Raw genomic sequence first — 18,603 nt, 5'->3', positions numbered from 1 at the left:
CAATAGATGAAAAATAAGTGATTGTCAAAGGGTTGGGTTAGACATCTTCCTGGGCAAGACTGCAAATCCGCCAGTGCACTCCAGTTTACCTTATGTCCTGCTTGAAGCCTGTAATATGAATCTGACTGGTTCATATTTGTCTGCCTGGCCTGAAACATGCACTCCTATTTAAACCTATTCAGTCTACGTGTTTGTGCAATTCAAGTTTGCCTTCTTGAGAACCTCGGCTGCTTTGTTCCTCCCCATTCAAGCATGGGACCAGCCCTTGTGACCAGAGAAAAACAAAACTGGAGAGTTATGACACTGGGCTAGCAGAGTCAACAAGTGCGATGTTCACAGGGCAAAGCCTAAGCAAATTCCTAAAAGGACCTTCTTTGCTGTTCAGACGTCCTGTCCATTTATGCCCTTGCAGCATGTGGTTGGGCCTCGGTGGTGCAGCCTTGTGAAGTTCAGCCATAACTCAAAGCCACTTTCTGAGCCTTGGTCACACCCCTGTTACCATGTGTACTAGGATACTGATCCACCTCACAGGGCCGTTGTAAGGGCTCAGTAAAAGGTCAATGAAGTTTTGAACAAAGGAAAGGACCACCTTAATACTCAGCTTTGTAGTAATGAAAGCCAGTTTTCTATTAAGCCTTTTCACAGTGCATTTCTTCCTGTACAAATTTCAGTTCAAGCCTTCTACAGAAATCATAGCCCCACAAAGAAACGTCTCTCTCCAATGGGCCTTTACGATATACAGATCTTGAATATTAAACCCTTGCAGCCTTATTCTAAATGAGTTTATTCTTAGAGACAAGGATGGGTTTGGTTAAACTGAACTCAGAGGATCATGGCTTGAAAATTAAACTGGAACAGTCTTAATGCCTGGGCGGAGGAGGAACCCGTTTGCCAACTGCTTCCCACGTGGCTTTGTCTTTGTGCAACCAGCATCCCAGCAAGGGAGCGAGGCCTGCGATTCCATGGGACCTGCTTCCTAGCAAGCCAGTTTAGGATCACAGCAAGTTTTGTTTTCCTGGCAGAGTTCAGTCATTTTCAAAAATCTCCTCCTGACCTGGAAACATGTGCACAGGCAGCAGGAGAGTGGGACTCTTCTTTGTTCAAGAAGTTTAGTGTTCAAACTGTGATCACACTAGCTCTGGATATTTGAATCCACCCTGCTCTCCAAGAATAAGCTTCCTGGGCCTCACAGCATGCTAAAATGAATGTGTGGTGGACGACAAACCTCCCCCACCCCCCAAAAAGCTTGCTTCTGCAGCAGTAACATTCACCCTCCACTTGTGCGAGAAAAATGGGGCAGGGGAAGAGAGCAGGCAGCTTGTTGGGAAGCAGAACTGTGCTCACAGAAACTTTCTGGGAATACAACTCTGCTTGGAAAGAAGGTGCACACTCTCTGCATGCTTTGCTTTGCCCCCAAATCACTAGAGGGCGAAGATGGTTGCAGCCACTGCAGTAGCTGCAAAGGGAAGTGGCCACTTGACGCCCATGCCTTGCCCTGGGTTGTTCACATGAAGCAGCCTTGCAGTTCTGCATTGCGAAGGATGATTCACAGAAGCAAACCTGCTACTACTGACCTCAGCCAGGGAGTGGGGAAGAGAACAATGAAGGAATCACAGAATGGGAAGCTTCCTTTGTGTCAGCTCTGACTATTTGTCCTTCCAACCCAGCACTGTCCACTCTGGCTGGCAGTGGCTCTCACCAAAGTTCTCCACGCCTGGACCAGGGATCCAGCAGTCAAAGCTGGAACCTTGTCAATGGGAAGCGTGCGATCACGCAAGCTCTGATCTTGCGGCACCACAGGAACGGAACACGTGGTCTCCCTCTGTATGTTCCTGGGTCAGTAATAAAAGGTGTGAGAGGGAGAGGACCTCAGGGTTGAGAAAGACCTCCACACGTGGCCTTGGAGGTGTGTTGATGAAAGAGGCGACAGAGCTAGAGGGACGGGTGGGTGGTCTAACACAGCAGTGTAAAGCAGTTTCATGCATTCACTTTGAAGAATCCACAAGAAGCTTCCAAGCAGTTTGAAAACCTCTTGTAGATATGTAAAAGGAGCAGGTTCTCTTCTCACAGATCCTGCAAGTTGCAAACAACAAAAGGGAAAATCAACCAAACCTCATGACTTATTGTAAGCTGCCCCTGGGCATTTGACGAGTAGGCATGTCTGAACCTGTCAAGCTCAATTTCACTCAGTCTGCCATTTTTCCCAATGCTGCATTCATTCTGTTCCAATTTTGCATCAGATGATGGTAGGCTTTTGTACCCGGCATGGAAATGTATACACAGATTCATGCATTTTTTAAAAAGTTGCAAACACACACACTTCTCCCCTTGAAAAAGCATTTTTGTGTAGTTCACTTCATTTTTATGCACATCTTTATACACCAGACCAAAAGCTATGGAAATGTTTGCGTTTCAGCACAAACTACGTTCCAGTTCAGCAAATGCAAATCCAGTAAGGTCACACTGAAATGAGAACTTAATGAATTTCTTGCCCATTGTCAGACATTAGTACAAGCTTCAACAGCAAAGCCTGCTTTCCAAATCATTAAGGGAAAGCCTTGATTCCCACTTCTGTGCACTTCAACAGCACAGTGAACTAGCCAGATGGGGAAGTAGCCACTGGAAAAAATGGGACACCCCATGCTGAATTCCGGGAACTTAATAATACAGAGAACACAGTGGCTCTACATTAGATGAAGCTTTTCTTTTAGTGCTTGCTCATTCCGCTGCAGCCCATGATAGAATTAGCCACCTGCATGGGAAAAACACAATTTCTTACAAAACCAGCATGGAGAGAACTGGCTGTTCTTATGGAGATTCTCTTTTGCAAGCCCACCCTTCAAGGAGGACGACAGATTTCAAATTACTCTTTTTCCAAACATAGTGAAAGTAGACGAAAAAGAAAGCAGGTCACTTTGACACCAACATGAAACGAGACCCTGCAAAATCTAGTAGACAACACTAGAATGGTAGCAAAAAGCAAACAAGCAAGGCTTCTAACGTGGTCTGAATTAGGTCTTCATTTCAGGCTGCTGCTGTGAAGATACTGCATATTTAAAAACAACCCCCCTGTGCAAAGATAGGCTGGGATTCTTCAGAGATAGGCAAGTGTCTGTGCTGATAAAAGAAGCAGCCATATGAAGAATTTAGCAGAAGTTCTGGGTTTTTATTTGGATGTGGGGGAGCCTTAAAGTCTAACCCTATCCCACCTGGATTTGTGCTTAGTGTCATTTTAGAAGAAATATTTTCTTTGCTTCTAAAGTGATAGATCGAAGAAAGAGCTTTGCTTTACCAGTGGTGGGTACAGCAGTAACCCCATAGAAGGGATACCCAGTCAGCCTGGAGAAAACAAGAGAGATGCCCCATTTGCAAAAGGGAATTTCTAAGCCTGTCCTTGCAGGAGCATTTCAGCCAACTCCTGCTTGCTGCTTGCTGCCATAATGCCTTTCCGTGCCCCTTCGAGACTGCAGAAAGAATGATGTGGTCCAAAAGGGTCGATAGTGAGAGTAGCAGAGCAGTGAACACAACAGGAAAGATGGCATCTTCCCAGTGCTTATACCCTGCAAAATGCCCCCCATTCACATCAGGGGACATGCAGGAAGTTGGGGGCCTGGTGGTTCCCCCATGGAGGCCTCAGCTGCTGGCCAAATCAGCACTAAAGTTGGGGTGAACTCCTAAGAAGAACCCCCCACCCCAAATTCTCCACCAGGGCTAGAGGGAGAAGATGCAGGTGGTCCCATTTTGGCCAAACAGTCTTCACAGTTGCAGTGCCCTTGATGTGTGAAATGCAGACACACAGAAAGATCCCCTCCCCAAACCCCCCCCCCCCCCCCCCCCCGCCCCCATACAATCTGGTCAGCCACCAAAACTTCAGTGAGAGCTTAACCCCAGACCAAGAGCCTCTCGAATGCAGGACCCTCTTCTTTTGGCCCCCGTGAGCCAGGTGCCTCCAAGGCTCAAAATTTTCCCACAGTGCTGCTGTTCAACCTGTAGGAGGGAACTTCAAACAGCGCAGAGCAGGGATGGGAGACCCATGGGCAGCCAGCTGTGGCTGGACTCCAGCTCCCATTAGCCCACTGACAAGGAATGTTGGGAGCAGACACGTCCAGAAACAACCTAAGGCCACCGGGTTCCCCACCGTGGCTTACACCGATTGGCAAACCTGATTTCTGTGAATTTCTCCAATCCCCCTTTAAAGCTACCGGCTTCATCCTATCCTGTGGCAATGAGTCCTGAAGGTCGATGATGCATTATGTCCAGGGAGTAGGGAAAGTGCCTGCCTTCCCCCTTTCAAGATAGCATTCCACACTTCCGGCCGTGGGTCCCATTGCCCAGCCACAAGCAGAGGGAAATGTCCTCAGATGCCTGAGCAGGGACGCAGTGATCCAACTCCCCAGCCAGAGCTGCAGTGTGTCAGTGCAAGAAGAGAGAAAGAAAAGAAACCTTGCAAAGCAAGCCAGAGAGACAGCTCAGTTCCGTCCCTCTGAGGTCGCCAGGAGAAAGCAGTACGAAATCTGACGGTCGCCAGTTATTTGGGGTGCCTGGCAAGCCGGGCCTGCTGCAGCCAGAGCCTCATGTAGCGGACCTCCAGGAGGCGCGCTTGCAGCACCGAGGCAGGGTCATAAGGGGTGTTGGAGCGCAGGTCCAAGTGATGGGCTCCTTCCGGGATCGTTATGGTGATCAGAGAACTTGTGATGTTCTGGGTGACTCCGCCCCCCGACCAGGGGTCCAGCCCGCCGTTGCTGGAAGGGAAAGGGAGAAATAAGCACCACGCCTGCATGTTGGGAACCTAGAGACACGACGACAGCACAGCTGTGCCACCCCTAAACCTCCACCGTTGGGTAGTTCCTTCTTGCACCATCCGTCAGCCCGGGGCCTGGAGATACTGCTCCATCACTGCGCCACTTGGATCCTGTTTCTGTACAAACTGATCTTGGCTGAAAAGTGAGACATGAATAGCGTAAGATCGCAGGAGTAATTCTAGGCGCTTGAAGCTCTCCACTCCCACGTAGGCAGGTGTGGGACCAAGTCGGCCTCTTCCAGGCACACCTTCCCTGCAACCAGCAAGCTGTGCAAGCAAGCAGAGGGATGGGGAGGGAACAGTATCACCTGCGCCCTACTGTGAGGGGCTATTCCTCTTTGCATTGTGTTCCAGAGGAGCAGTGAGGGCAAGGCCCTGCCAGGGATTCTGCAGAGTGGCTGACATTTGGAGAAGATGATACTGGCCTTGAAGGACCAGGCCTTGGGATAAGGCAGCTTCATGCAAAAGTGGAGGAGCCCCTGGACGGCGCTTGCTTCCCTGCTCCCTGCCCAAAAGTCCACTCAGTTCCGACTGCCACTTCTCTGGCCCCTGCGAGGCTGAATGGAAGCACACTCTGGCCCCCACCATCAGCTGGTGGAGCAGGGGCTGCCAGGGGCCTGCTGTCCCTGGCCTCCCACGAAGCACATCCTGTCAAGCGAAGCCCCAAGGGCTGGCTGGCTTCTTCCCTCCTGCTCCTTTTTCCTTTTGTATTGTGCCTTAGGCTTTGCCCACAGGCTCGGCATTGATTTTGCCCTTTCAGATCTGTGCAGTGCTTAGGAGGATTAAGTCCTGATGCCGCATCTGACCTACAGCAGCATCGACTGGACAGGCCTTCAGGACGGGGAGGCAGATTCCCTTTGGGGAAGGCAACTGCTGTGAGTCAGAATGCTTCCATCCTGGCTCAATGGCCGAGGCCTTCAGCCATGCTAGGAGGAAGATGCCAGTGGGGGCATTGCCAAACACAGCACCCCAAAAGTGGTTGGCCAGAGGAAGGCCACATAGGAAAAACACCAGTTATACTGTCCCAGAAGGGAGGGGGAATAAGCACAAAATGAACTTTGTGTACCCCACAGCTAAGAAGCTAGCCTGACCTCGAATACAGTAATCAAAGGGACGGTTCTAGCTGCCATGGAAGTTGCAAATGTGGAGGGAGTAAGAACATGGCAAGCCCATGTGAATCTCAAGCAGATACGAAATAGACATGGGAAAGAAATGTCTGGTCCTTGACAGAAGAAAGGACTCTTTGAAGCTAACAGCAGGGGTGTATATGTGCAATGATGCATTAGGTGTGTATTAGGTGACCTAATTGCTCACATAGGGTATAAAAGGCACATACAGGAGTGTGACTTTTGAGACTCTGTTCTGGGAGCTTCATTCCCCTCTGTCTCCGTTTATTCTAAAGTGCACTAGAATAAAACTGTTTTGGCTCCAAGTCTCGTCTCAGGCTCCTTCTGGCTTGGGGTCCGGGGCCCACCCAGGTTCATTCGAGCTGTTGCCCAGTAACAGGGGTAAGGGGCGGGCTCTCATTTTGCTGACCTGCCACTCAAGGGAGAAACTGACAGGCAGGAAAGCACAGGCTAGCCAAGGCTGAGAGGAGGAGGAAAGTGTTCGAGATGAAACGGAGGCAGGGAACGTGGAGCAACAGGCTCTGCCCTCCAGTTTTCTTTTCTTTTATGGAGGGAGGGGATCCATTTGTGGTTTTGTTTGGATGCCACCCTTCTAGACAAAAGTCATCATGTCTTTCCCAAGGCATCCCTGGCTCACAGAGTTTGAACGCAAGAAAATCTTGGACAGAGGGAATTATTATGTGCAGAAGTGTCCTCCTGCTGGCCAAAATCCCAGCTCCCTCCCTGGAAGAGTTCCGAGCCACTTCAGCGACAAGCCCTGCCGGTTCTGAACAAGATTCCTGCCGTGCCCAGCGCGAATGTGAGCAGATGCTTCAGCAGCCCACCTGAAAATGATGTTGCTGTGTGTGCTAATGTTTTTCCCCCCGTAGAGAGTGGGGATCCAAGAAGGGCGAGGCCTCACTCCCCAGACCTTGAAGCATTCTTCTGAGTATGCGTGGAAGTCCCACTTCTGTGGCTCGAACATGTCGTTGATGCCATCCGAGCACATGGGCATGACCATTTCGGTGCAAGCCTGATGGAGGAGCACACGGAGAAAGGCAACCATTTACTCCTTCCTTACACAAGCGCTTGGATATCTCCAGTTCTAACACATGCAACATTGCCAAATCGGCGAGAAAAAAGATGGCAGGTCCCACACCAGTTTCTCACATTCCCAGTTGTGTCTGCCCACAGTTCCAAAAAAGCTCGGGGACAAATTTAGAGGGGGGGTGGGTGGGGAGAAGGCTTTTCCCCCTATATCCTTGCAGAGGTAACCCAGCTTCTTTCATCTCACCTGCTAGGAGATCCTTTTAACTGAAGAGGCAAGAATTGACCCAGAGCCCTTTTAAATGCACACAGAGAGAACACGCCCAAGCCACAAACTCCACTTTTCCAGCAGTTGTGCAGAAATGGTGGGAAACACACACACCTGATAATACCAGCCCTGAATCCCAAGGCTTTTGGTGGCAGTCTGAGTCATGTTAAGGCATGACACACCGCCTGTGTAGTTGTAGTAGATGTTGACTGCCTGGAAGATGTTCTGCAGCAAATGCTTGTCAGGCAGTTTGGCATTTTTTAGGTAACGACACACTGCCTGCAGAAAGACAGAAAAGGAGAGGGCTCTTAAGAGTCCAGAGAAAGCAGAGATTAATGGTAGTTGCTAAAAAAAACAACCTGCAGACAAGGTAGTATTTTCCACAGCCAAAGTTTCACTCCAGTCAAAGAAACCACACAAATGGTGAAATTACTCTTGGCCTGTGCTGTCATTGCTCATCCACCAGGATCTTCCTGGGGTCTTCCTGCCAAGCATCAGCGATCTGACAACACACCAAGTGCAGATGTGTGCAAAGATGGAGGTCTGTAGCCATCCTTTAAGGAACAGGGAGAACATACACGGTGCTTCTTTATTTTAGTTATTTAGAATTTTTTTTATGCAGGCTTTGAGGGCAAAGCCCTCTCAAGGCATCATACAGGATTGTTAAAAACCCATGCAATAGTCTACAGATAGCAAAATTAAATATATATAATAAATTACTACGAATGAGTATAAAAACAGTTATATCGTCGGGATTGGTACGGAGAGACAGGATTTCCCCTCCTCTCAAAAATCAAATATGGACAACAGGGTTTGCTACCTTTCTTTTAAAAGGTTCAACACATCCACAAAGGATGCAAGCCATGAAAAGCAAATGGAACCTCCATGGTCAGGGGCAGCCTCTCTCCAAATGGTGGGGGCAGACTGGAGGGAACGGTTGCGTCCAGGATTTGGTTTTTATCTGTAGGTGGCCAGGAACCATCTGGCTAGCTGCAGCTAAAAATCAAATGCTGAACAGATTTTAACCCACTCAAGGCAATTTTATGGTGTCAGTTTTCTTTCTGAAAGGGCAACTCTGGAGTTGATCCAACCCACCTTCAACCAATATATACATGAGCTAGGCATGAGGGCTATCCTCGCCTGGATTTTCTCCTTGGGACAGTAACCAAGGAATCAAATTGGGAAGAAGGTCTCAGTCCGATCTCCTGATTCAGGGAGGTTCCGGTTACTGAAAATAGTGGAGAGAAGATATGGTACCACCCCTGAATGGTTCAGAACTTTGTCCCCAGAAGTTTAGAACTTGTAGTCATTTCTTCTTATGATGGAAAACCTTGCACAGCCCCTCAGCGATTCCAGACAAGGAGGTACAACTTCTTCGTGCTACTCCAGCCTTTGGAACACGGCTGCTGGGTCAGAAAATGCTCCTAGGCATCCTGGGCAGGCTGAGAGTGGGTTAATATTTTGCTTTTGTACACAGGAGGGAAGACTCAATGAGACACGATCTAGCAGACCAGTGAGGAAGAGGCGGTGCGGGGTGGTTCTGACTACTTCTACAAGCATCTCTGGGCAGGAACCAGCTCACTCGGAGCTCTGCAGGCTCTGGGCAATGGGGCTGGGAGGGAGTTAATCACTTATTAAAATGACTTCTAGCCTTTTCCAGTCCACTGAGCAGCCTCTTGGCTGGAAAACCAAAGGTTCCCCAAAGCTCCTTTGCCAGCACAGATGCGCCACATGGAAGTTAAAGAGTGACCCTGGGGGGCAGCAACCTTTATGGAAAGTAGTGGGGAGAAAATTCCCCCCCACCCTGCTTCCTCAAGGGGACCACACCCCCCATTCCAGAAAAGGATTAGGCAGAGAAATTCAGCTGTTTGCAAGCTCTCAATACACCCCTCACTCAGGATAATCACATTAGTTTTCTCACCGAGGCCCCCACTCTGTTTCAAAAGAAAGAAAGGGAACAAACTTTCGCCACCCAGAGAGGCTGCATACACTTTTTTTTTTCAAGTGGGGGAGAGGAATGAAGGGGAGGGAGCCATCTTAGGTTTAGGTGCTGGTGGCCTGGGGTGGCTGGTCAAAAAAAAAAAAAAAAAAAAATCAAGACTCTCTCCCTTCCCTCCAGTCTGCAAAAACTCACAGGCTCCCTTAACAGACGTTGTAGTTTGAGAAATCGTTGTGAACGGCTCAGAAAGCTTTAGCTGTTGGGCGGGAAAAACCAACCAACAAACAGGCCTTAAGAAGCCAGCAGGGAGGGGTACAAAAAACAGGGAAAAAGCGCTTATCAGTCTGAACAGACCAGGATTTAAATCTGCCTTGCAGAAAACATTATCAGAACAGAACCCTGGATGTCTTAGGGCCTAAAAACTGGAAGGAGTGCGTGCTTGCTTGCTTGCTTACTTTTCTATACCGTCCCATCGCAGACATTTCAGGATGGTTTACAACACCATTAATAGAATAAAAATAGAAATAAGAGTAGGGGTGGCACAGCATCCGATGCTGAGTATAAAACCACCACTTAAAACAAATTAGCAATTAAAATATTAGGAGAATAAAAAAGTTTTCGCCAGACGCCGAAAGGAAAAAAGCGCTGGCACCAGGCGAACCTCTCTGGGGAGCGTGTTCCACAGTTGGGGTGCCACCGCAGAGAAAGCCCTCCTCAGGGTAGTCGCTGTCCTGATCTCTTTCAAGGAGGGCTCCTGGAGGAGGGCAACTGATTCAGATCTCAAGGGGTGGGAGGGCACATAGGGGAGAAGGCGCTCCTTCAGGTATTCAGGACCCAGGCTGTTTAGGGTTTGAGACCAAAGGAGCCTGCTAACACCTTTTAACTGTGGAGGTGGTCCTTGGCATGCTTCCCCTGAAGGTAGTTAGCAGGCATGAAGTCAGGGCCTTCTCACACAATACCCGGGTATGTCTTTGTTTCTTCTCATGGGCAAAGGGCTTGTCTCTGTTTTTTTCCAATACAGCAGACTTAGCTCACTCAAGAAAGCACTTCCTTAAAATCGTTTTCCACCACCAGCTTTAGGCTCACATCTTCATTTGCGGTTTTCTTGTGTGCACACAAGCTGCCCAGATTTGGCACTAGAAATTATACTTGCCCCTTCTTAAAACACAAGCATCTTTAAGCACCAGTTAATGCTTGCATTTGGACCAAGGGTGAGAATGCATCGTGCCACATCATCTAGAGAGCCACAGCTCCCATCATCCCTCAGCATTGCTGATGCTGGGTAGAACAGATGGGAACTGCAGTCCAACATCTAGAAAGTCACTTGCCTTCCCCCTGCTTTGCACTGACTAGTGGCAAACTTCCAGAGTGTCAGACGGGGGACTTCCCCAGCCCAATCTGCAGATGCCGGGCCTTGAACCAGGAGAAATTCTGCATGCAAAACATGTCTTTTCCCACCAAGTTACAAACACCTGAGTTACAAGCAACCGGTACTTACAAATGAACTGCTATAAAGCCTATTAATTTTTAAAAATATAGCAGAAAGTTGTCAACACCTCAGAGAGGAAGTGAAAGAGGAGAGAGGGAAGCCTCCAAAACATGGCTTTCTGACCCACCCATTCAGACAGGGAAGTCCCTCCAGCATTTCCTTGCTGCAAAGAGGAGGCACTGCTGAGTTTGGGTGGGGGGGAGGGAAAGATACTCATAGTTTCCCACTTTCATGGGGGTCCTGTGCCCCTGGCCGACTATGGATGATCCAAAGTACATACAAATTGGACTTGAAGGCAAGTTTCTATTTTCTCAGAAACAGAACTTATTTGTAACCCAGGGACTGCCTGTACTTCATAGGGGAAAGCAACCTGTGTTCAGTTTACCTGAATAGGCCAGGCTGGGAGAGGCTGCAAGAAATCAGCCTTATATGGGTAGTTGGCCATGGCCAAGTTCACCCAGGTCTCACTCAACCACGCTTTGAAGATGGCCGCGTCCACCACAGTTTTCAGTGGGCTGCACAGGTGAAATGCACAAGAAAGCCAACGTAGGCCTTGCTCTAAGGGAAGAACACACAGGTTAGAATGTCAACTACTGAGTTAGCATTGAGTTAATCCGCCAAAGCGGTGCAGAGATGGGGCAAACACGGGCATTAAGTGGGATGGTGTAGCTTGGCGTCCTGCAACAGCACGGGGTGGAACCTGATGTCCTCCAGGGTCCCTTCCAACTCTGCTATTCTACCATTCTAATGGCATTGAACTACATAAACACAGGAAGCTGCTTTTATCTCAAGTCAAATAGTCCATCCGTGCTCAGGCTGGCTTCTTATTGGCAGCGGATCACCAGTGCTAAGCCCTCGTGTCCCTGAGCAATCACGAGCCTACTCCCGTATGCCTAACCCATTCTGGGTTCCACTGCTCAGTCACAGTAAAGCAGGGTGGAATGCCAAGCCTGGGGCACATGTGTGGAAAGATCTGCCTTCCTAAGCGACATTCAGCCCCAGAGCAGTTTTAGGCAGCTCCCTATGACTTCACTGGTCTTTTTTGTGGTGGTTGGTGTCTTTTAGGTCCAAAGTTAGTTCTTAATGAGATTTTATCTTAACAAGGTAGTTCCACTTTGCAGCACTGGGGACAGAGGGAAGATTGCAGAACTCCCTCTCATGAGCTCGGTTGGAACCGGCTGCTATTTAGCTTTCCCCCTGCCAGAACATTCTTCCCCAGTGCTGTTCCACACAGCCCAAAAATTCCTATAATTTATGGAGGGAGTGTGCTGCAGTCCCCATGCCTTCCCCCCATTCCTTTTATTTCGTGTCTTTTAGACCATAAGAGTGCTGGGAGGAAACGTATTTTTAAAGCCTAGTATAGTGCCTAGAAAATTTAGGCACTTGATACACAATAATAAAAGGCACAATAATGAAGGACACAATTCTAAGCGAACATAAAAGGGAGACAACTGCCTCATTCAGAGGGAGACTCTTGGTCCATCTGGCCCAGTACAACTGGCACTGACTGGCAGCCGTGGCTTGCCAGGATCTCAGGCAGGAGACCTGGGCATGCGGGAGATGCCACCCACTGAACCAGGCCTTCCCCACACACTTTGACTCCTGAGCTACGCCCTCTCCTTACAACGCTGCCCTCCCCAGGTTTCCCCAGTGTTAGCCCTGCGCTGCTTAGCATTTACATGTGCCTCAAATGCACCCGGCCACCGCCGTGCCTGAACCCACGTGGTCTTTCATGTGAGTGTCTGTGCGGCACATACTTGAGGGGGCCATTGTGTGTCTGGCCCCCGTCTGCCACAAGGGAATTAAGATCAACAGCCACACTGGAACGTGCTGCATTGAGGAGCATTCTAGCCTCCCCAACAGAATCATTCCTTCATCTTCCAGCCATTCCGCGCTGCCGTTTTTCCCCTCGAGAATGTTCCCCAACTTCTAGACCATGATTCAGGTGGGGGGAGGGTGTGGGGCTGGGCACAGAGCAGGGTCCGAGAGACAAAAGGTCTTGCTTCATTCTGGACAGGGGTTAGTATAGTCTTTGCCAGCTGCCCACCAGAGGAAGAGAGACGGTCGATGGCTGCCCAGGAGTTCCGGATGCTTTCTGAACAACCGTCCCCACTGTTTTTGAAGTCTTGGGTCACAATGCTATAAAAGGTACCACAGGGAACCAGGTCGTCAAACTGCCAGATGGGGGCTGAGGCGGCAAGAGCTCTGTGGACAGAGATGGAAGAAAAGAGGCCGGTTACTAAGGCAGTCAAGCCCAGCACCTAAAGAAACAACTAGGTCAGTCAGTGCTCAAGATTCTGATAAGGAAAGCTTCCAGAAAGGGCTTTGACTGGACAGTCAGTCTGCCATTTCCATGGAACTTGACAGGAGCTTCAGGTAACTGTTCCGTTTGCCATCAGCTGGCCTCCCCTTCTTTCATCTTTTCTTTTCCACCAAAACTCTGCTGTAGAAGAGGTGAGATAGCAGCCTTCTGACTGGCAGCATCAGGGGTGCCTCCAGATGGAAGGCTGTGACTACTAACAGTGATAAAACACCGTGCTGTTATTCCATCCTTCCTCAACCCATTCTATGTGCAAAAACCAAACAACAGCAAAAGCAACAACTCTCCCCACAAAAAGAAAAGAAAACCAAAAACCAAGAGGTAAGACAAGGCAGGATAGTCAAGAACCGAAGGTCACATCATCAGAACCTTCGGAGCAATTCAAATGTGATCTCAGTTTAGCCTTCACTCACAGATTTTAAATTTAAAATGAGGATGATTTTCCTTTGCAAGGGATTGTGTTTTGTTGAGTACTCAGCCTGAGGGTTCAGACCCATGTCTGGGTCATGCCCAGCCTGAAAGAGGATGTGCCGCTGGCAATACCATTTATGAATATAAGCAAAGAAGGTAACAGGGAGAAAGTAGTGGAGAAAGACATGCAAGACAATCACAGGAACAAGCTGAAATAAATGTTTCAAACTGGGGTCAAAACAGTGGGCTCCAAGTTTGTTGCCTGAATGTCTACGCTGCTTTCTCAATGTGCACAGAGTGGCTTTATGAGGCTTCAAAACATTTCAGCACTGAAGCATTACAGAAGTACTAGTAAATGCTTCATTCCACTGTTGGGAAAAATATCAAGAAGGTGTGAGGTGAAGGAAGAAGAACCATAGAAGGACCCACTGGCTGAAGATCAATCACTCAAACCAACGAACAAAATGGAATAACTTGTGGAACAACGTTAACAACATAAATTTTTAATCAACACAAAGTAGGGGAAGAATAAAAACGTTAGTGAAATGGTTCAAATTTCTAGAGTGAGAAAAATGAAACAGAAACAGTGCAAGTCAGAAGGGGTCTCCCGGGCCATCTAGTCTGACCCCCCGGCTCCAGCCGGCTCCGCTCATGACATGCCCAGATAGATTGAGCTAAAGCAGCCTCCCAGTTGGACAAAAGTCAGGCTAAGATCCACTTCACAGTTCACCACAAGTTAACTCTCACTTTGTTTGGAGGCACCAGGTTACCTTAGGCCTGGTTCTCCTCAAGCTGGGGAAGGGGAACAGGGCAATCCAGGTGTCCAGACCATGCCAGGTCAGAGCTCAGGTAGGGCCTCCTATGATCAAATGCTACTCCATACAAGTTCAGGCACGAGCAAGCAGCTCCAGTCTCGGTGGTGTGGTGTTCCACCCTGGGGTTCAGCCCAAACCTATGGAAACTGCTCAGCGCCAGAGATTGCTCCTGAAAAACTCAGACTAAAAGGCAGAGTGGAAACAAGCACTCTGCAAGCTCAAAGAAAGGTAGGCATCCAGGAGAGGACATCCAGCCTAGCCTTCCAGATATGGATATTCTATCATGGGGAGCGGAGAGGGAGACTCACGGACGATATCCAGTTCTGCTAGGATCCCAACCCAGCTCTCCCAAGGTCCTAATCTCACCACCACTGGGTCCTGCCCCCTTTCCCCAAGTTATTTCCCAGCTTTTCCCCACTCGAAAAGGTCAACAAGCCCCTCCTAAGGCTCTTTCAGTTGCAGTTAAGCTAAAATATTTTAGTGCTCGGGGGTATTTCTGATCCCTCCATATTGTACCCTTGGTTGGAGTAACAGCCAATTCTCTGAGGGTTTTGTATCAGACAGCATTGTTTACTGGCATCCATCCTGCTCTACACTCACCCAATCACGATATGGGGGTATTTCATTCGAAACCAGGCAGCAAGCATCCCTCCGTAAGATCCCCCTATGGCAATGACAGGAGTGTCTTGGGTCCCAGGAATAGTACTCTTCAGGTGCTGAATGAGCACTGCAAAATCAGCAAGAGCTTGCTCGGAAGATAGGTAGTTCAGGTGTTTGGCATCCTGAAAGAAAGATTACAGAACATTCGCATTGCAGAGTAAGTCTCTCCCAACACACTGCAGGAAGTAAACACAGTGCATTTCTCAGATGGCTCAAGGGAAACCATGGCACTTTGAGAGTTCAGGAAAAAGGAAACCGCAGAATCCACGCTGCAGCAGGCTTGACGACCTGCAGGGCATCAGCTCCTGAAGCCACTGGCATGGTCTCCAATAACGCAGGGGGACTCCCCGCAACACTGTCCCACCCACTTGCTAGCAGGATCTACACATTTGAACGGGCATGACAAAGGCACCATGTCCTTGTGAGAGATGTTCTGCCAGAGGTGGATGGATCCGTACTGCCAACTTACCAAAGGACCCCTTCCCAAATGTCAAATGGTGAAACTAAGCCAGTCACAACTTAGCAGGACTATAATCACCACTACTGGGCCACTCCAAAGAATCTTGGCTATATTTTACTAGTTAGCCACCCTGCCATCTGGCAATCTCTTTTGCAATTAATACCAAACTTCATTGTTATTCATTTCCCAGGGTGGTGACTTTTCATCCATTGCCCCAACTTTTCCAATTGTCTTCTAGACAGGACGTAAATTTTTGTATATCACTCTAGAAGCAACCGTTACTTCATACAGCAAAAGATACTTACTGTGAATGATTTGTTTCCAAAGGGCAGTGACTCTCCATAGTACCTGTGCTCAGCAAATATCAATATGGCATCAAGTTCTTCAGCTGCATTCCACATAAGACCCTGGAGGGCAGCAAAAGTTTTTTTTTGAAACCAGCAAAGGGAGAAAATGAGCACTTAAAGTGTCTGAATTCTTTCCTAAGCACTGTATAGGCTTCAATGACAATTGCTGGCTTGTAAGCAAGAATCCAGTCCTGTACTCACCGTATTATTAGCAAACCAGGTGATATCTCCTTCGTTGCCAGTGTAGAAGAGGACTGACCCAACGTCATGCTTCCAGTGCTGGTCTGCTATGAGGTAGCGCTGCTTGAATGTGCGATCTTCAGAAAAACCGAAATGGTCTATCTACAGCAACATACAGAAAGGAGCCTGTGATGGGAAAGCAGGTAAACATGGAAAACCCAAAGGTGCTGGGGAGTCGTTCATTTTGCATCCATCCACAGTAAACTCTGACTCTTGTTAGTGGGAGAGTCGTGAGCAGAAAGAACCCACTGCAAGGAAAGGCTAAAGAAGACAGCAGATGGAGCTGTTGTGTCATCTAAAAGTCTCTTCCAGTCCAACCAGAAGAAGCTGTTGGAAACCTTGGGCAGAGGTTGACCCATCTGGATGGCCTTAAGTCCTGCAGCAGAAATGTCAGAAAAGTTATGAACGGCTGTTATGTTTGAAGAAATGGCTCACCTAAGCATTGCAGCTTAACAGCAAACTGTACAAGGGATTCCCAGAGAACTTACTCTATACAGCAAAACTTCTATCAGTATTTACACAATTTTTATTAGAACCATCCAATATGGCTTTAGGGTCCTAAAAAGGGACACCCCACCCCAGATGGTTTGCAAGAACAAATATCTCAACACAACTAAGAATCCTGAAAGCATTATTAGCCAGAACACAAGCAAATAAAGCAACCCACCATCAGAAAAATTAGCATTAAATGTCTGATGAATAAAAGTGTCTTAATTGCCAGTCTAGACATTTTCAACCAACTGGCCAAGCTTGGGACAGAGCTCCACCAAGTCAGGGTGCTGCTAACAACAAGGTTCTGTCTGACATCTTCATGAGCAACAAACTACAAGCCAGCATCAAGGAACATGTAATTTATAAGCAGATAATATGAAACTGTGTCTGCATATCCCAGAATTCCCTAGGAATCGGAACTTGTTTATGAATGAAACCGCTTTATACCAAGCTGGAACTTTGGTTGGTTTCACTTAGTCTTGTCAGCTCTGATTCTGCTTGGTACAGATGCAATTCCCAATTTCTTAAACATAAATTATATCTACATCAATCAGTGCTGTAACTCAATTTGGCTTAAGTTAATGAGAATTTCTGAATTAGCTTCAAATCCTGCTTATACAAAGAAAACCAGAGCTGGTATTCACAAGTCTTTGGGTTCAGAAACTCCTTGCTATTTGGAATTACAGTTATTGTAAAATGCTGTTGTATATACATGATGTATATTTATAGTAAAGTGCCTGCACTACTTGTATCTGGGGCAACACAGTTAGATGTTGAAGGGTCATCTGCTAGCATTAGAGGAAACCATGGGATGTTTTCTGTGATTTAGTTTTAGAATCACAGAATAGTAGAGTTGGAAGGGGCCAGAAGGCCATGAGATCCAACCCCTGCTGCTGTAAGACAATAATTCACCCATTCCAGCTACACAAAGTGCACTTCTAGATTTTTACATCTGTTTCTGGAGACTTCTTCAGTTTCTGTTTCTGGAGACTTCTTCTTCTTCTTCAGTCCTCAACACATGATGAATCGTCATCATAGCAAGGGCAAGACCAATTGATTGGTCCCCCCCCCCCCGCTCTTCCCTTCCAATTTCGTTTGTGCTTTATCTTTTAAATTGGAGATCACCCAGAAGAAAGCACTCGCTTGTCTTCTGCTGCCATTGCTGGTTGATTGTGGTGGTGAGGAGGGGAGACCAAGCCAGGTTCTGCTGAATCTCACCTAGAGGAGACCCAGCAGAACAAGTCTCCATCTCGCTCCACAGTGAAGGATAAGTTGCATTCTCCTGCACTGCCTCAGGAAAAGGCTCAGGAGAACAAGACTCGTCCCTCTCTTTGCCCGGCAGGGCCCCTAGTGAAGAGGACACAGAAGAGTTGCTGAATAACCCTTCTCTTCCAGGATCAACAACATGGAGCTTCTGACACCTGCCTCCACATGCCGTTTGGGCACTAGGCAGCTATCATCCCCAGTCTTCCCTTAGTGCTCCCACAGTGTCCCCTTGAACACCAACAGGAGGATGCGGGGAAAGAGGTGCTTCAGGACCCCTGCCAAGGCACAGCAGGGGCCCAGGCTAATTTTAAGCCAGGATGGCCCAGGTTTAAGCCAGGTTTAAAGTCTTGTGCAAAACCTTTTCAGTTTTAGTGTTCACAAATGGGCTTAAATGTTAATTGGAAGTCAACTGGGGGACCTTCCTTGGATCACTATGTGAGTCATACATTTATAAATACATTTAAGGCCATGGGGGAAGTCTCCAAGGATTTAGTAGGACAAGGCAGAGGGTAAGAGGGCACATCCTGTCTGTGTTCTTTTTCTCCCTGTAAAAAGATGCAGGGAAGTTACAGGATATCCTCCTGTAGGTCACATCCATGCCAATAAGCTAAGCCACCTTTCCACTCGCATTTACACATACAATTTTAACCTTGGAAAGAGATCTGAAATTTCACAACATGGAAAGTACAACCATCCGGTTTTTGCATGTTTAGCCAAAAGTAACTTCTGTATTCATGTGTGCTTAGGACTGCAGCCTAAGGGCAGTTGCCTGGCTTGTCTGTGAACAGATGGCTGTTTACTATTATATCAAAATCTGTAAGAAAGAGTTGAGAATTTAGGACTGGAATAAAAAAGTATTGTTATAGGTCAGATGATGGACTTTACCAGTATGAAAAACATACACACCTATAGCTGACTGAACAAGAGGGTCTCCATCTTAAG

General features: G+C 47.9%; 1 protein-coding gene across 3 annotated transcripts in view; it reads right to left on the bottom strand.

Moving 5' to 3' along the window:
- Window positions 1-3,844: 3,844 nt before the first annotated feature.
- Window positions 3,845-18,603, bottom strand: part of LOC123029260 (prolylcarboxypeptidase) — a 49,598-nt gene continuing 34,839 nt past the window's right edge. For 2 of the 3 annotated variants that reach the window (XM_044441990.1, XM_044441989.1), the window contains exons 2-9: window positions 15,865-16,005; window positions 15,622-15,723; window positions 14,797-14,978; window positions 12,698-12,855; window positions 11,036-11,208; window positions 7,337-7,501; window positions 6,753-6,940; window positions 3,845-4,742 (exon numbers count right to left, since the gene is read on the bottom strand). In XM_044441990.1, coding sequence (XP_044297925.1) covers window positions 4,529-4,742; window positions 6,753-6,940; window positions 7,337-7,501; window positions 11,036-11,208; window positions 12,698-12,855; window positions 14,797-14,978; window positions 15,622-15,717 — 1,176 coding nt within the window. In that variant the 5' untranslated portion in view covers window positions 15,718-15,723; window positions 15,865-16,005 and the 3' untranslated portion in view covers window positions 3,845-4,528. Of the gene's footprint in view, window positions 4,743-6,752; window positions 6,941-7,336; window positions 7,502-11,035; window positions 11,209-12,697; window positions 12,856-14,796; window positions 14,979-15,621; window positions 15,724-15,864; window positions 16,280-18,603 lie in introns of all 3 variants that reach the window. The other variant, XM_044441991.1, reaches the window with a different exon arrangement.

This window comes from Varanus komodoensis, unplaced genomic scaffold (assembly GCF_004798865.1).
Source record: "Varanus komodoensis strain SLA01 unplaced genomic scaffold, ASM479886v1 scaffold4, whole genome shotgun sequence".
Taxonomy (NCBI): Eukaryota; Metazoa; Chordata; class Lepidosauria; order Squamata; family Varanidae; genus Varanus; species Varanus komodoensis.
This window is presented reverse-complemented; position numbering and strand designations above follow the sequence as displayed.